The sequence below is a fragment of the Glycine max genome, chromosome 2 (assembly GCF_000004515.6).
Source record: "Glycine max cultivar Williams 82 chromosome 2, Glycine_max_v4.0, whole genome shotgun sequence".
In the NCBI taxonomy this organism is placed as follows: domain Eukaryota; kingdom Viridiplantae; phylum Streptophyta; class Magnoliopsida; order Fabales; family Fabaceae; genus Glycine; species Glycine max.
This window is the reverse complement of record NC_016089.4, coordinates 42,269,100-42,290,770: the sequence shown is the minus strand read 5'-3', so window position 1 is coordinate 42,290,770 and position 21,671 is coordinate 42,269,100. Positions and strand designations below refer to the sequence as shown.

General features: G+C 36.0%; 1 protein-coding gene across 7 annotated transcripts; it reads left to right on the top strand.

The window, feature by feature from the left end:
* Window positions 1–6,603: 6,603 nt before the first annotated feature.
* Window positions 6,604–13,241, top strand: LOC100817808 (phosphoglycerate mutase-like protein 1). 7 transcript variants are annotated; one of them, XM_041008204.1, is made up of 11 exons: window positions 6,693–6,787; window positions 6,908–6,930; window positions 7,941–8,002; window positions 8,669–8,776; window positions 9,087–9,166; window positions 10,035–10,197; window positions 10,964–11,038; window positions 11,179–11,267; window positions 11,716–11,835; window positions 12,690–12,734; window positions 12,815–13,241. In XM_041008204.1, exons 3-11 carry the CDS (start codon window positions 7,943–7,945, stop codon window positions 12,897–12,899), a joined length of 825 nt encoding a protein of 274 aa, XP_040864138.1. In that variant the 5' UTR covers window positions 6,693–6,787; window positions 6,908–6,930; window positions 7,941–7,942; the 3' UTR covers window positions 12,900–13,241. The 7 variants fall into 7 exon arrangements, with proteins under 7 accessions (XP_006575370.1, XP_040864138.1, XP_014624433.1 ...); XM_006575307.4 differs by lacking the exon at window positions 6,908–6,930 and having other exon boundaries at window positions 6,604–6,787; XM_014768947.3 differs by lacking the exon at window positions 6,693–6,787 and having other exon boundaries at window positions 6,794–6,930.
* The last annotated feature ends 8,430 nt before the right edge of the window (window positions 13,242–21,671 follow it).

Below are 21,671 nucleotides of genomic sequence, written 5' to 3'. Positions count from 1 at the left end.
TCGTCTGACATCACAAAATGGGAAAATAGATATTCAAAGATAAAAATGCAATTAATAAAGAAACATTTCCTTCAATATTGATGAATTTCCTTAATCCTAAGTATGTATAAAGTTACGAGAGATGTTGTTATAACTTGGACTTTGAGGACCAAGGGCCTCCGTAGCAAAGAGAAGAAAGAAAGGAGAGAAGAAGGAAATCGTGTTTTTTTGCTTATTATTTCATGTATGATTATTTACAAGCTTTTATACTTCCTGCAGTTGAGATCTAACGGAATTAGCTAACTACAATCACATTCTAACTGAATCTAGAATATTCCAGATCCTCTAACAGAAGTGGTTATTTGCTCCCTACTTCCATGCATGAATCTTCCTGCTTCACACGCCTCACACGTAGTCCTCCATGTACGTTGGAGCCTTTGTTTTCTTTTTGGGCCTCTCTTCACGCTGTTGTTCTTTTACTTCCTGCAACCCCTCTCCCCTATTCGTAATACTCCCCTCCCCTTCAAACAACACCTTGTCCTCAAGGTGGTGCAAGGTTTTAAAGCTGGACCATTCTTCCAACGAAGCTTGCTCGAGTGGCAGGTCTTTCCATTGGACTAAGACCATGCGTTTAGGTCCCATTTTCGAAGGAATCAGTTTGGACACGACGATGGCTAACAGAGTGACGACTGGTTCATTATCCATAGCTACCGGAGGAAGATCAGCAGAATCATGTGGTGGGTTCGTAGCCACGTAGGGCTTGAGGAGCAATATATGAAAGACATTGTGGACGTGCGATTGAATTGGTAGTTGCAACTGGTAAGCTACCTTGCCCATTCGTGCCGTGATTCGAAAAGGCCCATAATACCTCTTGGTGAGCTTAGAGTAAGTGGTGTCTACGACTGAAGTCTGGCGTCGAGGTCGCAACTTCACTAAGACCCAATCTCCGATTTCGAATTCCAGCTCCCGACGATGTTTATCGGCCACTTCCTTCATGCGCGTTTGAGCTTTAGTTAGCTTCCGACGAAGCAACGCAAACACTGCTTCTCTCTGACTGAGCATATCGTCAACCACGTCAACCTTGGCGGTCCCTGTGACATAGTGAGGGAAATTAGGAGGCTTTCTGTCGAAGGTTACTTCAAACGGTGTGACGCCGGTAGCTGAGTGGCAGGACGTATTATAGGACCATTCGGCCCACAGCAAATAACGACCCCACAAGGAGGGTTTCTGATGAACAAATGCTCTCAGGTATTGTTCGATGATGCGGTTTGCGACCTCGGTTTATCCATCTGATTGTGGGTGATATGCCGAACTGAGACGAAGCTTTGTCCCACTGAGAGAGAAGAGTTCCCTCCAGAAGTTACTCACGAATAAGGGATCACGATCCGATACAATGCTTCGCGGCATCCCATGCAAACGCCCTACTATATCCATGAACAAGCTGGCCACGGTCCCTGCATTGTGATGAGTGGGTAACATACCCAGGCGCAACCCCTTCGAAAACCTATCGACGACGACGAAGATACAAGTATTGCCCTTGTAAGCGGGTAATCCCACAATAAAGTCCATGGATAAATCTTCCCATGGTTGTACCAGTATCGGAAGAGGACTCAACAGCCCAGCTGGCTTTCTATTATCATATTTGGTACATTGGCACGTTAAGCAACCTGCTATGAAGGCACGGGTATCAGCTCTAATGGAGTCCCACGTAAAGTTTTCTTGTAAGCGATGAAGCGTTTTCTGAATTCCCATGTGACCACCTGTAGGTGATTGGTGGAATTCTTCAAGTAACAATTTAGTGAAGGAGGAATTCGAGGGAATCCAAATACGACCTTTGTGTAAGATCAGATCAGCAGTTAACGTATACTCTAGGTATGCTTCAGGTTCTCCTTGAATCTTATGATATAACACTATAAAAGCTGGGTGAGATGCCATCTCCTTGCGCAGGCCCTCGAGGAAATCAAATTGAGGCATCGAGATTAAGAAGAGTGATGCAGGTGAGTCTTCGTGGATTCTGGACAAAGCATCTGCCACTATGTTGGCTCGTCCTGCTCGATATTGAATCGTGAAGTCGTAACCTAACAACCATGCTAGGTAACGGTGTTGCTCCGGTGTCTGGACCGTTTGGTCCATGAGTTCCCTCAGGCTCCGATGATCGGTTACGATGATGAACTTGTGACCTAACAGGTACTGCCTCCACTTCTTGACGGTCGCAGTTATGGCGACGAGCTCACGGACATACGTTGACGCGTTCATCAATTTCGGACAGAATTGCTTACTGAAGAAGGAGATGGGATGGCCTTCTTGAGTAAGCACTGCTCCCATACCTAACCCCGACGCGTCGGTCTCGACAATAAATGGGACTTTAAAGTTGGGTAATGCCAAAATGGGAGCTGCCATGATCGCCTCCTTAAGCTTCTGAAATGCTTCATTGGCTGCTGTTGACCACTGGAACTGCGCGTGGCACAGTAGCTTAGTAAGTGGTGCTGCAAGAGTTGAGTACCCCTTTATAAATCGTCTATAGAATCCGGCGAGACCCAAGAACCCTCGTAGTGCTCTTGGTGATCGCGGCGTTGGCCATCCATGAATGGTTTGGATCTTCTCCGGCACTGGTCGAACTCCATCACCAGCTACCACATGACCCAGATACTCTAATTTTCCCTGAGGAAACATGCATTTGGAGAGTCTTAGTGAAAACTGACCTGTCACTAGAATCTGAAAGGCGTTCTCTAAGTGAAAGAGATGATTTGTGATAGTTTTGCTATAGATCAATATATCATTGAAAAAAAACGATGATATACTTTCGCAGACATGGCCGGAAAAGTTGATTCATTGTGGATTGGAAAGAAGAAGGCGCATTACAAAGACCAAAGGGCATTACTCGAAACTCATAATTCCCTTGATGTGTTCGAAATGTTGTTTTGCTAATATCAGCCTCACGCATCAGGATTTGATGATATCCTTGCATCAAATCAAGCTTCGAGAACCACCGCGCTCCTCCGAGTTCGTCCAACAGCTCGTCCACCATGGGAATTGGAAAACGATCCCTTACTGTAACCGCGTTAAGGGCTCTATAATCTACACAAAAAGCGCCACCCTCCATCCTTTTTCTTTACCAGTAGCACTGGTGATGAAAAGGGACTTGAGCTTGGTTGAATGAACCCTTTTTCAAGCATGGCGTTTACCTGATCCTCTATTTCTTATTTCTGAAAATAGGGGTATCTGTAGGGTTTAACATTCACGGGAGCTGTGTTTGGGAGTAAGGTTATGGAGTGATCCGTGGATCGTGATGGTGGTAGGGTTGCTGGAGGTTGGAATAATGAAGAATACTTGGTGACCAAGGATGCAATTTCCGGGAGCATATGTGTCGTAGGTTGAGGTGGAGTGTGATTCTCCAGACGAATGTGGAAGAACAAGCTTGTTGGTTTCGTATGAAGTAAACGACGAAGCTGCGAAGGTGTTACCTGTTCAAGGTCCCTCTCGCGATCTCCTTTTAGTTCGATGAGCTTGCCTCCCGTGATGAACTTCATGTTTAATGAAGTGTAGTCAGTGAGTACTGGGCCTAATGTCTTCAACCATTGTACTCCCAATACCACATCAGCACCACACAACGACATTACCACAGCGTAAATGAGTGTCACTGGATCTGCACCGTGACATTACCACAGCGTTGTTGGCATCTAATTTCGTCACCGTTACCCACCGTGACTCGTAGTGGGACTATGTCTTGCGTGGGGAGCTTTAAAGCTGTGACCACACGATGATGGAGGAAATTGTGTGTACTTCCTCCATCAATTAAGATGCTAACATGGAGATCATTAATAGTGTCTTTCATGCGTAGAGTCTCGGGGGCTGAGTGTCCTGACAGGGCATGTAAGCTCAGTTGCGCCGGAGGTGATTCTGAGAACAACTCTGGTGGTTCCGGAGGCAACTTCGGGTTACTCCCTGCGTCAGGTACAGGTTCGTCGTCATCTGCTATCAATAGAAATAAGGATGAGGAACATTTGTGACCACGTGAAAATTTCTCATCACAGTGGAAGCATAATTCCTTCTCGCGATGTCGTGCCAGCTCCTCCGGCGAGAGACGTTTGAACGGAATAGAAGGACTTAACGTTTTCTGCGGTGCAGGCAATAATGACGGTGTGGAAGTGCTTGACGGCGATCGTGATGCTACCGTAGATGCTGGGAAACGCTGTGTTGATGATCTACGCGCGTCTAACAGTTTTTCTTCTTGTAGTCTTGCGTACGCTACTGCTTGAACCAAGGATATTGGTTGCAGAACCTGCACCTCGCAGCGGATGGTCGGCGTTAATCCCGAAACAAAGCAGCTTAAAACAAACTGAGCTAGTATTCCAACCATGCGGTTTGCTAATGACTCGAATTCCGTCAAATAAGCATTCACCGATGACCGCTGCTGCAATTTGCATAGTAATCCCGTAGGATCCTCGTAAGTTGACGAAGCAAATCGAGTGTGTAACGCGTGTAAAAATGCTGACCACGATGATAACTGAGCGTTGCGGTGCATCCATTGGAACCACGCCAACGCAGGCCCTTCCATATAGAACGATGCAATCGTCAACCTCTCATGATCTGGCGTGTTGTGATACTCAAAAAACTGGGTTATTTTGAAGGTCCAACTCGTAGGATCTGAGCCAACGAACCTCGGAACATCAAGCTTCAGACGATGTGTGGAACCAATCGTCGTTGGTGTTTGTCCTGCCGAAGAAGACGGTGGCGTCTGCGGTGGTTGTTGATTTGCTTCGAGTTGTGTCATCCTTTGCAGGAGATCATCTATCTTCGTGTTCATTACTAGCTGAGATGCTGATAGCTTTGCAATGGCGTCTTCCAATCGGTCTGCGGAAACCCTAGAGCGTGTTGCTTCCGCCATTGATGCTCAATGAAAGCACCAATGTTATAACTTGGACTTCGAGGACCAAGGGCCTCTGTAGCAGAGAGAAGAAAGAAAGGAGAGAAGAAGGAAATTGTGTTTTTTTTGCTTATTATTTCATGTATGATTATTTACAAGCTTTTATACTTCCTGCAGTTGAGATCTAACGGAATTAGCTAACTACAATCACATTCTAACTGAATCTAGAATATTCCAGATCCTCTAACAGAAGTGGTTATTTGCTCCCTACTTCCATGCATGAATCTTCCTGCTTCTCACGCCTCACACGTAGTCCTCCATGTACGTTGGAGCCTTCGTTTCCCTTTTGGGCCTCTCTTCACGCTGCTGTTCTTTTACTTCCTGCAACCCCTCTCTCCTATTCGTAACAGATGCACCATAGTGTTTCCTACCTAAGCCATGCCTTTCAACCATGGACAATGGACAGAACCAGCGTGTTATATACTTCATCATATTTTAAGGATGGAAACATACAATAGAAAGTAATTTGATTTTAAGGAAATTTAATTATGGATGGAAAAATACAATAGAAAATTAATTTGAATTGTTCTTGCAAAATTAGAACAAAAAGTAACAACGTAATTCAAATTTCAAAGAAACTAATTAAATAGAATTAAAATTGGAACCTTGCGATGCCTTCAAATTATGAATACAAGTTGAAGTGAGGCATGAGGCAAGTGAAGCCGCTAGAGTCACGCAGAAAAGATGGCTTTGTTGAGGCGTGTAGAGTGGTGTCTGTCGACAGAGAAAGAAGAAGAAGGGAATTTTCACCAGAGAAGGTGTTGTGTTGAAGCCAATAGACAATTAGACAGAGAAAAGGTGGAAGATCGTAGGTGGGATAAAGGTGTGGCAAATGGCAATGTCCTAAAAGTCTAAAACCATTTGAGTTGCCCACACCCTTTCTTTATTTAAAAATAAGAAAAACCTTATTCCCAAATCCGAATACAATTTTTTTGTAACATTTTTTAATAATAAAGTGATAAAAAATCAAAATATGAAATAAAATAAATGTTACGATATGATGTTCACAAAAAAAAAATATGATAAGAAAAAAGTAAGAAAAATTTATAAAAGGTGGGATTAAAATAATATTGTTTGTTTAAAAATTATATACATTGATCCATCCTCTCATTATGTGATTATTAGTATTATTATAATAATTATTGTTGTTGTGATTTAAAAATTTGTTCTTATAATCCTTTACTCGGCCAACTATTTTAAAAGAGATAGATAAAAAAAATACATGAAATAAAATAATATGATGAAAAGAAATAAATAAACAAACTTAAAACATATAAATAATGTAATTCATTATTATTTTCTATAAAAAAAAATCTCAATTAACCAAGTAAATAATCAATGATAAAGTGAGACGTGTGCAAAGGAAGGACAAACATCCAACCCTTGACTAGCTTTTCCAAAGTATGCATGTATTTACAAGTGTTAATTTTGAATATGTGCAACATTATTATTTTATTTTGTATGTATATGCAACTATCCTAAATTAAATTGAACATATTATACAAAGAATGCGATATAAACACATTAATATTGCTACCAATTTACTGCATTACCTTTCTAATTTTTACTGCACCTCAAACACTAAACAGTAAACACACAAATACACAATGACACAAAATAGCTTTCAATAAAAGATGCTAAAGATATTCGGGGAATCACAGACCTAACGCTGCCACGTCGGTTTCCTATTGTTCCAAATGATGTTAACTGTCAACAAGTACCAACCGTTTCCATGTGAACTCAGCACGAATCAAAACTTTCTAAATTCCAATTTTGTCCCCACCAAACCAAATCTTACGCTTCCTCTGCTCTTTTCGCTTCTCTACTTCTCCTTCCACTTTCTCCCTCTCTTCCTCGCAATTGATTCTTCTTCTGGTTCTGGTATGTCAAATGCCAACGGCGTCGTTTTCAATCGTTTTGCATGCCTATCAGTATCACTCGTTTGGATTCGTTTTCTAATTTCTATTGATTCGGTCCAACTTTGTTTCTCACTCGCACCAGAATTTTTGTGCTAGTTGTTTTAGGTATTGTTCCTCCGTTAATGCACGTCAAATCAAATTGCTTTTTTATGATGTTATGATATGATGCATCTAGAATAATTATATTACCAAACCGATTTATTCGGATTCCTAATTCCAATATTCTAGTCTATCCGTTCCGATTTCAGAGATTCACAGCGTTCCTTTGCGCTTTTACACGCACGGAGCAGAATCGCCTTTTAAGTTTATCCGTTTATTCCTTGAGTTTGCAGATTTTCTTCAAAATCCACCTCGTTAATTTAATTTAATTTTTTTATCTTATCCTTTTTTATTGCAAAGAACTCTACCGGAGGCACTACTGAAAAGTGTAAATCGCATGGTTTTATGATTTAAATTATCATCAAAAGGACATTAGAATAAATTCTTAAAAGGATCTCTGATAATATCCACGAGAATTTCATTTTTAATGCAGTTTAATAGCTGAATGTGGTATGCATAGCCGACTTCTTTTGTTCTTATTCTCTTACTTATAGACATGTGTCGGCACCTAACAGCTTAAATTTTTCTAAATAATTGTTTGGTGAGATGGTTTTCAATTTGAACTTTCTTGCTTCCATTCTTTTATATTTTTTTTTAAAAGCAAAAGGTTAACTTTCAACATATATGGCCATTGTCCACGCCTTTTTGAGTCCAAAAAGCCACCTGAGTTTACACTGTAGAGATGTAATATAAAACCATACTTTTTTTCTTGAACAAGTAAAGAACTTGTGCTTTTAAGTTCTAAGGTCCTTCCCCCCTGTATACTATTGTGTTTGCTTGCAACTTTTGGGTATATAGTTTTGCAAGTTTCAACTGTTAGCTCTTCCTAGCTTTTGCTACAAACGCTGATTGACCACTTTTCTATGCTTGATTTGTGTGATTGTTTTGTCTATTTAGCTTGTCTATTATTAAATAACACAAGGGTGTGTAGTTTTTCGCTTTTTCATAAATCAAGTTTAGTGAAACCTTCATTGATAACACATTCTTGTTGGCTTTATCTTTTTATGTGTCTGCAGGTATGGATGCTGCTGCAAGTCAAAGTCTCTATCCATTGCACCGTTGCAAAACTGTTCACCTGGTTTGTGGCAATTTTATCCTTGAAGCATATTTGTGTTCATCTCTATGTTTTAAAAATCAAACTAGTGAAGGCACTGGTTTATGGTTTACTCATCTACTCAAGGGCTGATAACATCAATTCATACATATATACTTTTAAATAAATAAATAAAATTAAAAAAAGGGGTTCAAATTAATTTTTTGTCATCAATTTTTAACTGGGTCTTCACTGAATTTTCACTCCTTCAAGGGCTGATAACATCAATTCATACATATATACTTTTAAATAAATAAATAAATAAAATTAAAACAAAGGGGTTCAAATTAATTTTTTGTCATCAGTTTTTAACTGGGTCTTCACTGAATTTTCACTCCTCATTCTAAGTTATTTGAATCCCTGACCAACTCAATTCACAGATTTTCTAGTCAAACCAACTGACCCATTCCAGTTTTTTAATGCTTACTTTTCCTTATCATACATACATACTTGTGTGATTTTTCAAAAAGATTAGGAAGTGCATGGAAATCAGTTGAGACGGACTAAATCTCATAAACTTGGTATTTCAGTTCTACATTGTACAGAAATTCATAGCTTATGTGTTGTGCATGTTGTATTCTGATTCTTGAGATCATTCATTATCTGCATTACTTTTTATAGCATTAATGTCTTGTACAAATTTGTATGCAGGTTAGGCATGCGCAAGGAGTTCATAATGTAGCAGGAGAGAAAAACCATGATGCATACAATTCTTATGAGTTTTTTGATGCACACCTAACCTCTCTCGGCTGGGAACAGGTAATTGCTAGTCAGATTTACCTGAATGCCATGTATTTCTGGATGGATTTTATGTTACGTGAAATTACTCCTCAAAGTGATCACAATTATCATGATAAATATTTCAAATTTCAGACTTTCTGTAGAGATTGGTATAGGTATTCTGCCCTGGTATTCAATAATTTGATTTCTCATCAAAGAAATCAATGAGTCAATAACAATCTTGTAGCATAGATCTATCTCTACCTAGTTGGCTAGTTCTTTCCTTGATCAATTTTTCTGTGCTTTAAATGTCATGTTGGAATGCTTGTGTTTTGTTGCTCTGTGACAGGTTAATAATCTGCGAAAGCACGTGAAGGCAAGTGGACTTTCCAAAAATATTGAACTTGTTGTCATTTCCCCCTTATTAAGGTATAATTTCATTGTTATTTGGAATTTTGCCAAGACATGTATCAGAATCAAGTCTCACTTTGAGTCAATTTCTTTTACTGACTTATTAAAAATGTATATCTGAGCAAGTTTGCAATGCATAACGAGCCATACCTGACAATGATATTTATTGGTAATGCAAGTGCAAAGAATGTGTTATGTATTATTCTCACTAGTACACACATTTATGAAATGGCTGAAAAGTCCTTCACAAAGATGGGACCAGATAGGGCGGCATCTGATCACTGTGGATAAAACACCAGAAATTGGCTAGAATGACTGAACATTAGGATGTTTGTAAAAACTTAAATGTCTTATTGATTGTTCATGGATGAACTGATTGTTATGATTTCTCCTGCAACATCTTTTATGACCCTTGACTTGAAACCTATAGAACACAAATATTCGGACAATTGGGGAAACTATCTGAAATTAGTTTTTGAATTTCAACATTTTGTGTCTGCTGGTCTATTGATGCATGTATTTATTTCTCTACTCTTGTTATTGGAATGTCTTTCAAGTACTATAGTTTAAATCACAAACACACTATGGCTTTTAGGAAGTGGTTTCTAAAATATTCTTTTAAATTTTGAAAAAGGAAGAAAAGTTGGAAATAATATCAACCATATATTTTTATGTTTAATGTGTGGATTATTAAGTATTGATAATGAGATAGAATCTGACCTTTTAGTTGGTGATAGGAATTATTTGAACTTGATCTTATGAATTATGATATTGATGGTATGTGTGAAGAAATCATTTTTAAATGTCTTTCATTTAGTGAGAAAATAAGAATCCATATGTCTTTTGAAGCTATCGATCATTGAAATTGATAATTATTACATCACAGGACCATGCAAACAGCAGTTGGAGTCTTTGGTGGTGAAGCATACACTGATGGGATTGGTGAGCCACCTCTGATGACGGAAAATGTCGGACACAGTGATCATCCTGCAGTTTCTAGTATGAACTGCCCTCCATTCATAGCTGTGGAGCTTTGCCGAGAGCAAATAGTACGTAATTTTGTAATGATGATGACAAATGCCACATGATAAGTATTGTCTTGTTTTGGAGTTTAGATGATTGAATCAACTAAATTTACATCAATCATTCCCTTGGTTTCTTAAATTCTCCTGGTTCCTAAAATTGTCAAGATGGCACAGCATCTGCATTTTGGAAATATACAGATAAACTACCTATGTTACAATATGGCTACTAGACCATTGACCCTGTCATCTTGAGCTTTAACACTGCTCAAGTAAACTGATAAAAATCATGTCTGCCAGTCTCATCTTTTGTGCATTTACTGTCTGTGACCTTGACTGAATTAATTTAAAATCATTATATCAGCTTTCTGAGGTTTAGAATGGCTATAAGATCATACTTGCCAGTTCAAAGTCTAAACGCCGCACAGTATTGTTCATTCTTATGTAACTTCTGATTATTATATCTTTAACTGGGTTTCCTGAATCTTTTTAAACTGTCCAAAGTTGGTTGGTGCATTGGAGTATGCGGTGGGTATGGCTTCTTTGAATTATTTTATAATTTGCAGTTTGCAATGCAGAAACTTTTTCAATATCCCTTTCTCTTCACTAAACAATTATTGGAGGCTACTTGTTTCTGTATGTATGTATGTGGCCAATGGACTTGTAGCTAGTAACAAGATTAAACACAGATGAGGAGGAAAAAAACTTTGAAATACCTCCCTCCTATAGTTTTAAATTTCATTAGCTATAAAAATCAATATGTTTTAAATAATGCTTTGTTTTTGTAATGCAGGGAGTTCATCCTTGTGATAAGAGAAGAACCATTAGCGAGTACCGGAATATGTTTCCAGCAATTGATTTTTCACTTGTAAGTGAGTGATCTTTTTATTGTAATCTCATAATGGTCTAGCCACTACTACAATAAAGTTTATTCTGTTGCACTGGTTGCCAGAAGATAATCAGAATTTGGTTGAATGAGATTCATGCTTACTATAAAACCTGTTTTAGATTGAAAGTGACGAGGACATTTTATGGGAATCTGATGTCAGAGAGAAGACAGATGAAGTTTCTGCTAGGGGCCTGAAGTTTTTGGAATGGTGAGTGTGATTAAATAATATTATCTATGTTTCTTGCCAATGACTATGCATATTTAACAGGAAAAATAATCATGTTGAACAAAAAAGTAGGCATAGCCAAAAAGGCATGAGCATACTGAAAACTAAGCTTCATATTTACATAATTGAAGTTCAAAAAGAATAAGAAAAAAACTTTAATGGATTGAATCACTTCAAGTTTTTGTGCATATTTTTGCCGGTGTTTTTGCATTGCATTTGAAGCACTGATTTCCAGTTTCTGTGGCTTTAGATTCTAAAGAATGTTGGAAGGTGTGAATTTGACAATAATGCCACAATACACTTTTTAGATGATTCTTAAATTCTTCAGCTTGAATATGTTCTAGACAATTCCTTGCAAGTGTTATCTAGTGGCAGAATGGCTACAGCCAAAGATCTGACATCTTTTCCCCAAATATTGTTGTTGGTCTAGGTTGTGGACACGTGAAGAGAAGGAGATAGCAGTTGTTACCCACAGCAGTTTTCTGTTTAATACGCTCCGTGCTTTTGGAAATGATTGCCACCCAGATATAAAGAGTGAAATATGCACACAGTAAGTCTTTCTCCTGAAAGATTGCCCTGTCTAATTGATGAACAGCATACTCTGGCTTTTATATATGCTTGAAATAATAAATAATAAGATTCTTAGTATTTATATTTGAACTTAACCAGCCTCAAAAGCTGCTTTTTGTAAATGTCTCCGGAACACTAAGGATCAATCTCAATCCTTCAAGAAAAGGTAGGAAATAAAAAAAAAAAAAAAGAACCTGCATGACTTCATCTTATGTTCTTTTACAATAATTCAAATAAAGTACTCATATACCTGGTAACTTCTGATATCTTAACAGATCTTCATTTGTATCCTTTTCTTCTACATTTATTATTAGCTTAAATATATTTTTTGTCTCTATAATTTAATATTTTTTTTTCATTTTCATCCATGTAAATTATTTTTTTGGTTTAATCTTTGTAAAATGTGTTTATTTTATTTTTCGTTCTTAAAAGTGTTTTAAACAGTATTTTGAACAGAAAAAAAAGTGTTTTGAACCGTAAAAAAAATGTTATATAAAACACTTTAAGGACCAAAAACAAAAAGACTAAAATGAAAAATAAAATTTTAAAAGGATGAAAGTGAAAAAAACACTGAATTGCAAAGACCAAAAATATATTTAAACCTTTATTATTTAACTGGAATTTTCTAACTTCATCGCGAAGTTAATTGACAATTAACTTTACCCTTACAGAATATTATTTTGTTGCCTAGAAAAAATGGAAACAAATCGAAAGACTTTGGATGTTCAGGAAAAACTCTTATATGTAATAATAATATGGTGTAAATGTGTTAACTATAAACTAATTGTTGTCTTACTCTTTCATAAGACTAATTGACAAAATTTTGTTCTACAGCTTTGCTAATTGTGAGCTGCGTTCAATCGTCATCATTGATAGAGGGTGAGCATTTTGCACTTTCAGAACACAACTTATATTCAATGTTATGCAGAAAATTCATTTGAGCTTTATTATATCTGCAGTATGATTGGATCAAGTGAATCAACTACCAACTATCCTGGCAAGATTCCTCGTGGCCCCGATGTTCCCAGTGAAGCTGCTGACTAAAACCATTCAGGGATTATCCTTACCAAATAATAGCTCCTCTTTGTGATCATTGGTCGTATATTGGAATTTTCATTGGTATAATAGGGTTATTTCTTAATTGCATTTACAGGCAAGTGTTCAATATTTTGTTTTACCCGAACAAACTAATCCGTAGGAGCAGTTTCAAAATTCCTTTTTAGTGGCTTAAAGTAGATTGGTAACATATGTAGGTGCCAATTTTTAAGATGATAAAAAGGATGTCAACAATGATTATACCAAGTTTAGCTACTTCCACATTCATGTATGAACAATTGACACTGTCTTTCCATTTTATCCAAGTATATTATAAGCATGTACTTCCTATGTTTGCCAGAGTAATGGTAGAGTGAATTAAATCAAATTGATCCTGGCTAGGAGCTGTGATGAGAATGAACAGAATAAGAGTTCAATATCACTTTCATCTTCTCCACGTATCTTTATTTATTGATGCAGGTATCCTATGTGACCTTATTGAATTATTTACTTATCTAGTTTACCTCCCATTCCTTTATTTATTTTGCTGATGGGGACTACTGCACCAAGAACCAATTTGAGACCTCATCCTTTTTTAAATTTATGGTTATGACAGTTTTAAAATTTGAATCAGATTAGACTGACTAGCTGTTTGGGGGACTAATCAGGTTATTAATTTAGACGATTTAAACCATTTTGTAGATTTTTTGGTTTATTTTATAAGTTTAATGTTTTTAAAGGTTATTTTTTAGAAGAAAAGTTTTTGGATTTGTAAATACTGTTTTGCATCGTCATATACTCTTTATGACAAAGTTGTCTTGTTCCAACGAACACCCTTTGTTTTGTTGCTGTTGTGCCTATAATGTTTTTGTTTTGAAAAGGATTTGTGAATAGATTTTCTTTATTCAATTCTTTATTCTCCATAAATCAACATAAGATTTTTTAAACATGTTTGGTTTTCACTCATATACTTTCTAGAAAATTTCTTAACAGGTTATCCATTTTATAACTACTCCAAATTAAGCATATTTAATTGTGGAGTTCTTAACTAATAGGCTATAAAAAAATATATGCATTTTATTAATATAAGTAGTACCAATTACTTTTCTTCAAGTAAATTATCACTAAATTTTTATCTCATGCTTTATTTTACAGTTTTACTATTAGAAGAAATTTGTATCTCATCAACTTGAATTTTTATTTAAAAGAAGTAATGATTTTGTTGTTGAGTGCTTATTTCCAATAATAAAGTGTTCTTTGAAATATCTGAGATTTGAAAAATATGTAGCGTAAAAGCTACAAAAATTTCTTTAAAGCAAATTCTTTTATAGCATATCCAACTCCTTGCCGGCATAGGAACATGTTTTTTTTTTTAGGAAAGGCAAAGGAACATGTTATTTTCGTAAATTCTCAATAATTGTATATTTAAGTTAAGAAGTTTCACAAATTATTATATAATTTTTATTAGGTTTAAATATATTTTTCATCTCTATAATTTAGTCTTTTTTTTCATTTTCGTCCTTGCAAAAAAAAAACATTTTGATTCTTGTAAGGTGCGTTTGTTTTATTTTTTTTTTTCTTTAAAGCATTTTAGATAACGTTTTTTCCATGGTTTATAGTATTTTCTTACTGTTTAAACCATTTTAGTGTTTTAAGAATAAAAATTAAAACAAACACAATTTATAATGACTAAAATGAAAAAAAAAAATAGAATAGTTATAATTTTAAAACTTGAAATATTTAAGTTAGACAGATTCTTCGAGATATTCATTATGAAAAATTGAAAACACAAATAACCCAATCTAATTCTATTCCATATCATAAATGTCATTAAAAGACAGAATGCCAATGGTTCTATCTTGAACTTTGTGATTTAGAGTTGTATTAGCGATGTGTGGCATGGAAGCATCTGAAGTGGCTGAGAGTTGTTAGTTTTAGTTATCTTCAGAGAATATCCATTGAAAGACTTTAGTTATGGGAGCCTCCATGCCTTTTTATTACGTGGGAGTCTCTGGTGGAGAACAACTATGGTGTGTATGAAAAATGTAAACCACAAAGGCTCACGTATTATGCATTTTCCTATGGAAGGCGACAATATGAATTCCATGGAATCAAATTACACCTAACTTCGGATGGAATTTAATAATTTACTGTTAAAAAAGTTACATGAATCTCATTTAATAATTTTATTTTGGCAAAAATATGTTTTTAGTCCCTACAAAATTGGTAATGTTTATTTTTCATCCCTATAAAATATTTTATCTGTTTTTTATTCTTGTAAAACCAAAATATGTGATCTTTTGGCCCGAAGTTAGGTATGGTAAAAATCGATCCTACGTGTTGTCAGACTATCTCGCTAAAGAATAGACACATGTATTTTGTTTCCCACATCATTATTGTCTTTTTTTCGTGTACACTAAAAACCTTGGCATTTGGTTACCCACGATGCTTCTTCTTTTTGCCATGGAAAGATCTGGAAGCTATGAAGGTCGTGATAGAGCAAGTGATGGAAGGTGGTAGACATTGTCATTTGTAGTAGGTGTTAAAAAGTGCTTCTATGAATGTTGAACATAGAAGGTGATGAAAATGAGGCTCGTTTTTTATTTTTCACCGAGGTGTACTTCCACCTCTGCCCCAACAATGAGCAACCAACCACCCAGTTGCTCACTAAGAATTAAATTCTTAGTGTCTTTGCTTTCATTTTGGTAGCCTTTCTTAAATGCCCCATTACCTTTACACATTTAACCTTTTGATGCAATACAAGGCACATTTCAAAGGAGTGAACAAAAAATAAAGCATCAGCATTTGTAGCAATTAGAGGAGACTGAAAGGAAGAATAACAAACTGCAAAAGAAACTTTCTATACATGTTGATTGATGTTTTGGTCATGGGTTGCTCAAAGTTATTGGCCATGGTTCTAATTTTTCTTTTGAAGTGCCAATGTTAAGTGTTAATGGGTTGGTGTAAAGGGGTTAATGTCACTGTGTTGCTGGCGCAAACGATATTAGTGTTGCTTTTGTCATAAAGTTAGGAATGTTAGTTGCTTTTGTGATGATGTTAGTGTATAAATGTAATGTGTTTGTAACAAACAAATCATGTTAGTGTTTCAATTTAATGTAATCTCGTAAACAATTTCAATTTAATGTTTCAATTCAAATTTCATTCTCATATTGAAATTTAGCAATTTGAACATTAAAAAACAAATGATTTTTCCCATTAAAGTAATGAAACAATTGGTTAAATTAGTTGCACTTGCAAGTTTCAGAAGTTGTTGTAAATAAATTAAAAGTTCCCTACCTACTTGAGTATGAGAAAGTAAGTTGGAGAAAATTAATAGCATTTATCCATGTATTCATTTATATTCAACAAAATTAGTTGGACAAAGTAATTTGCTATATTAAATCATTGCAAACAAACTTTAACATTGATAATAATCCCATTACATAATATAATATGCAATTTTCTAGTCAAAAAGCAAAATATAATAGTGTTTTGATTTTGGGTATCCATCAAAAGACTACACATAAGATTCCAATACTATATTTAACCCAAAAAAAGACCCCAGTGAATACAACCAAATGCAGCACTAACATAAGATTCCCTTTATACATTCCCAAAAAAAAACTTGTGCAGAATTGCCCACATATCAATCAACCAATTTGATTGTCATTCATATGAGATGAGGCAGTAACAGAACCACCAACTCTCTCCATATTTCCACCTTTTTCCTTCTCTTCAATAACCTGCACAAACATGGAAGTAAGCATAAGTTACCAAATTATTTCAGATTTGTCATGCAATTCATAAAACAACCTTTTTATCACCCAACATCATATTTGTTAGTAATTTCCCAAGACTTAATTTCTTACAAAAGCTAGGATCACAAGTACCATTAAAGATATGCCTTTTTCATTGTTGTTTTTTGTCATGAGTAGCAGATTTTCAAATTTCCTTTGCCTGTTTCAAGTAAACCAATTTATAATGTTAAAACTAGTTCAAACCAATTTCTAGAAGCACCAAATATATAAACCAATTAATGACTGATTTTGAAATACCTTGTTTGATGGTTGATTTTGTTTTCCTTCAATAGCTGGCTTTGATTTCGCAGGCTGAGTAGCTGCCCTTGGCATTGTCTGGCTTTGATGCTTTGTAGACTTACTCCCAACTTGTGATCCTTGTGTAGGTATGCCACATGCAACATGTGCTTTTGTTGGGACTTGAGATCCAACAATTAGGACTTCAGATCTAGCCTCTTATGCTTTTGTTGGAACTTGAGATCCAACATTTGACACTTTAGATGCAACCCCTTGTGGTTGTTCTTCGCAAGTCCTAGTATTGTGTCCATATTTTTGGCACCTTTTTCACTTATTCTTGGTATTTTCTCTCCTCATTTTAGTTAGTCTTGGATCTTTATATGGCTCAATTTTTTTGGTCTTCCAAGCTTAACTTTGTAATTAAGAGGCATAATAGGGTCAGTAGTTTCCTTTGGCCATCTGTTTTCACCATTAATAGGACTCATTGTCTGACTATAACTTTTAACATATGATTGTATGTGATAGTAGGCATCAACATAATTAACCGATTTCTCCCTATTATACTATATTGCTGAAACAACATGCCTACAAGGTATCCCAACCAATTCCCGAAAATTACAAGAACAATTCCTAGTTGTTAGATTCAAAATGAACTTCTTTGTGAACAATGTATGTGTTACCTTAAACAAAAATTCTCCAACATGCTCAATAAACCAACTTTTAGCCTTTTCAACCTCCCAATCTAACCTTTTCATAGGTCTGGGAATCAGGTTTCCCTCAAAATTACTCATTTTCCCCCTTATAAAATTGAATCTAGTCATCAAATAAGTCCTAATCCAATCAAGCATAGCAATTTTTGGCTTATCTCTTACTAGTAGAATGACACTATTAAAACACTCACACAAGTTATTCATAACAACATCACACTTAGAGTACACACTAAAAGCATGCTTACACCATGTCTTCTTAAGGAATTCGGTAGTGAGCCACTCATGCCTTGTTGTTGATCTCTTTGATCTGGTTCATTTTCTCTTCTATGCCTCCATATATGTAGCTTTTGAAACAGTCATCACCAAGTCCCTAGGCACAACTTCTCCTCTAAATATTTTTTTGAAATTTTCATACATATGCCTAAGGTAAAACCTATGTTCAATTTTGTCATCTAATTCCTCAAATGCATTAATCAGTCCCTATGTAACATTGTACAACATTAAAACAAAAAATAAGAATAATATAATTGCAGTCAATAATGAACACTAACTTACCTTTTGTCTGTCAGAAATAAGCACCCATCTGTTGGTCTCAAGGTCTCCAATGTCACCAAATAGCAGTGTCAAAAACCATTTCCAACTCTCTTTGGTTTCAATTTCCACAACAGCAAAGGCTAATGGAAAATATTGATCATTAGCATCTCTGGCCACAGCTACAAGCAACTGTCCACCATATTTGGTCCATGGTGACAACCATCTACCCCAATGAAAGGTTTGCAACCTTCTACAAATCCTTTTTTGCAAGCAGTCAAACACATATAAATGGACCAAAATAATGGCGGCATCGTAAGAATAGGTTTGTTTACATAAATCTTAAATGTATTATTTTCATTTCTAGATCTGACTTCATCATTGTACCTCTTAAGTAATGAGTATTGCTTCATTGCATTACCTTCAATTTGTTCGGATGTTATTTTCCTAGTAGTGATTGCACAAGATCTAGTTATTCCAATACCATAAGTGGGCTTTATCTCTTGAATAATATGTGTCAATGTGAACCTTTCACTTGTTCTAAATTTGTCAACTAGAACCTTTACAACTCATCTTGTTTTAGTTTTTTTGTTGTAACATACTCTAGCACATGTGTGCTTCAGTTCCAAGGTCTTCAATCAAAAGGTAGATTTTTCTCCCACTTTTGATACAAATGCATGAAATGGACACTCCTTAGTCTTGCACATTGCCCTAAACCTTAAATGATCATTTTTGGGAAAGTTTACTTGATAATTATTCAACACAGAAAACTCCATTATGCCTTCTTTGAAATCTTTCAAAGAGGTAAATTGCATTCCTAATTTTCATTTAAAATCCTTGCACACGTTCTCTTTCCTGAACTTTGGATATTTGTTTTTTGGCTTTGTAGTTTCATCCTCTGATTCAACATATTGTATAATGTTAGTCGCCTTATACGACTAACTTTTGTATAGAAATCATTTTCCAAAACTTGTATAGTTCCCCAATTTTTGGTTATTTTGTAGTGATTTTTTGTAAATAAATTTTGTTTTATGGATAAAGTTGTCTCTAGAATATGTCCATTGGATTTAATGGTGAAATATGTGCAATTTCAGGTGAAAAAGAGGTTAAGTCAAAGAGTGCCAAAAGTGACAATTGAGCTTAGCTCATCAGTGGGCTAAGCGCGCATTCACCGCTAAGCGCAATTTCAGCGCGCTTAGCGCAATAGAAGAATTTGGCAGGGCATCAATATCAAGGTCGCGCACTAAGCGCGAGATCAGTGCGCTAAGCGCAGCAGTTGTCTTCAGCCAGGCTCAGTGCACGAACTGGCGCTAAGCTCAAACCCACTTACTCGCACTAAGCGCGAGGGTGGCGCTAAGCACAATGTCGCGAATTCAAAGCCTATTTAAAGCCTATCTTGTGCAGAATTAAGGTAAGAACTTGAAGAAGGGCCAGGGCACAGAATTCCACAACACACCACAGTGCCTATTTCGGGAATAGAGTTCTGGAGGCAGCAAGAGGAGCAACTTTTGCAGAGATACCTAGGTTTTGTAAGCTTATTATTGTTAGGGTTTCTTCTGTAATGGTTGGCTAAACACCCTAGTTGGGGATTTCTAATGAACAGCTGATGTAAATACTTAATATCTAATTGATTATGTTTTATGTGTTCAATGCTTCCTTCAATGCTTAATGTTTGTATGCTTTTGGTCTGATCATCCATTTGTGTGCATAGTTAGGTGACTTTAGCATTGGGAAATGTACTATTGCCTTAGAACTTGATTGAAGCAGGATTGAAACTTAGTCTTACAAGAGGGATCTGCAGATTAAGTTTTGGTTTTAATTATGTTGTTACAATAATGTTGTTTAGTCTAGGCCTAGTCTTAAAAGAGGGATCTACGGACGAAGCTTAGGCTAAACTTTCGTAAGCTGCTTGAGCTGAGTCTAGTCTTACAAGAGGGATCTACGGACGAAACTCAGTTTAAGTTAGTCTAAACCTAAGAGGGTCGTCTAAATTGGGCCTAGTCCAACAAGAGGGATCTGAGGACGAAGCTTGGATTGATTCGATCTGATGAGGGATTGAGGTTTAGTAATTTAGGCTACAACATAGAACACAAGAGCATGATTGATTAGATAAATATATTTATATGCATTAGCTTGTTTGTTAGAAAGACCCAACATTTCTACGTACTACTGTCACTTTTACTTACTTTGCATTTTATAGTTTTTAGCATAAATGTTTAGTTTAAATTCTGTTTGAAATTATCAATCATACATGTTCTCTCAACAATGCTTCATTTCTGAACTTAACTTAGGCTAACATTAGTTCCCTGTGTTCGATACTCGGATTCATCCGTTTTAATTTTTAAATACTTGACTATTCGATGCGCTTTCCAGTAAACCGGATTTCCCTTTAATATATTTGTACGAAGAAAAAGTAGAACAAAAAGTAACCGTAGGGGAAATCCAACATATAACTCTTTAATGTCATAACCAATCTCTAAATGATACATTTCCCTAAATTTAGGATGTGTATACAAATGTGGTGGGTCGACTTCATTGTCACTAGGCATCTCAAAAGGATCCTCAACAACCACCTTCTTATTTGGTTTCTGCTTCACAAATGACTGACCATTATCTAGACCAACATCCCATTCAAAAACATCATTTATACCATACTCTAAGTCAAAATCATAACCTTCAAAATACACTTCAACAAAATCTTAACCATTGATTACTTCCTTATTGACAACATTATTGGTCACTTCATTGTAGTTTTCAGAATTAGGGATGTTGGTGTATGTTCTAACATATAAAATCCACTAACTTCTTCATGTTAAGAAACACCAGGCACCATATAAATATGATCTTCACATTTATGCTCCAAAGCATAGTTTGCCCAATCCAGTGTGTCTTGATCAGTCACCAAATCTCTTAGGGAGTCATAATCAACATATTTTCCTTTTCAAAATATTTTAATCCCACTAGTAACACTATATTTAAGGCCCTTCATCAGCCACAAAATTTCAAAGTATGACCATGTGTCAATATGAAGATTATGATAAGCATGCTCCTTTTACCCTCCCACTTCAATGTCAGTTTATATACCCATGCCTCCATCAAGTGAACTACAATAGAAAATCTCATCCTTATCCATGTTCAACAAAATTATAATGTCAACTATCATCAAATCAAATGCCACAACATAAATAAAATACAAAGGTCAAACATAGAAAAAAAAATTCAAAACTTAACCGTACAGAATTTGAACCCACACATCACTACACAATTTACATTCAAAACGAACCATACCCCAAATTGTTCAAATCATACAAAATTTGAGCTCCCACCACCACTACCCAATTCGTGTTCAGAAAAACCCTAACCCCTTAAACCATCCATTTTGATCTCGCACAACCCCAATCACACCTAGAACACACATGAATCCTAACCTCCCTCAAAACCTACTAACCTTAACCCATTTTGAATTCGAGAAACCACGAAAAAATCCCAAACAGATTGTAAAACTA

What these genes read in the sequence shown, in the direction of transcription:
- LOC100817808 (XM_006575307.4), top strand. Translation starts at nt 6,604, where the DNA reads ATGATGTTAACTGTCAACAAGTACCAACCGTTTCCATGTGAACTCAGC. An exon ending in AGCTTTGCCGAGAGCAAATA is followed by an intron (nt 10,198 to 10,963) that starts GTACGTAATTTT and finishes TTTGTAATGCAG; the next exon opens with GGAGTTCATCCTTGTGATAA. An exon ending in ATCGTCATCATTGATAGAGG is followed by an intron (nt 12,735 to 12,814) that starts GTGAGCATTTTG and finishes TTATATCTGCAG; the next exon opens with TATGATTGGATCAAGTGAAT.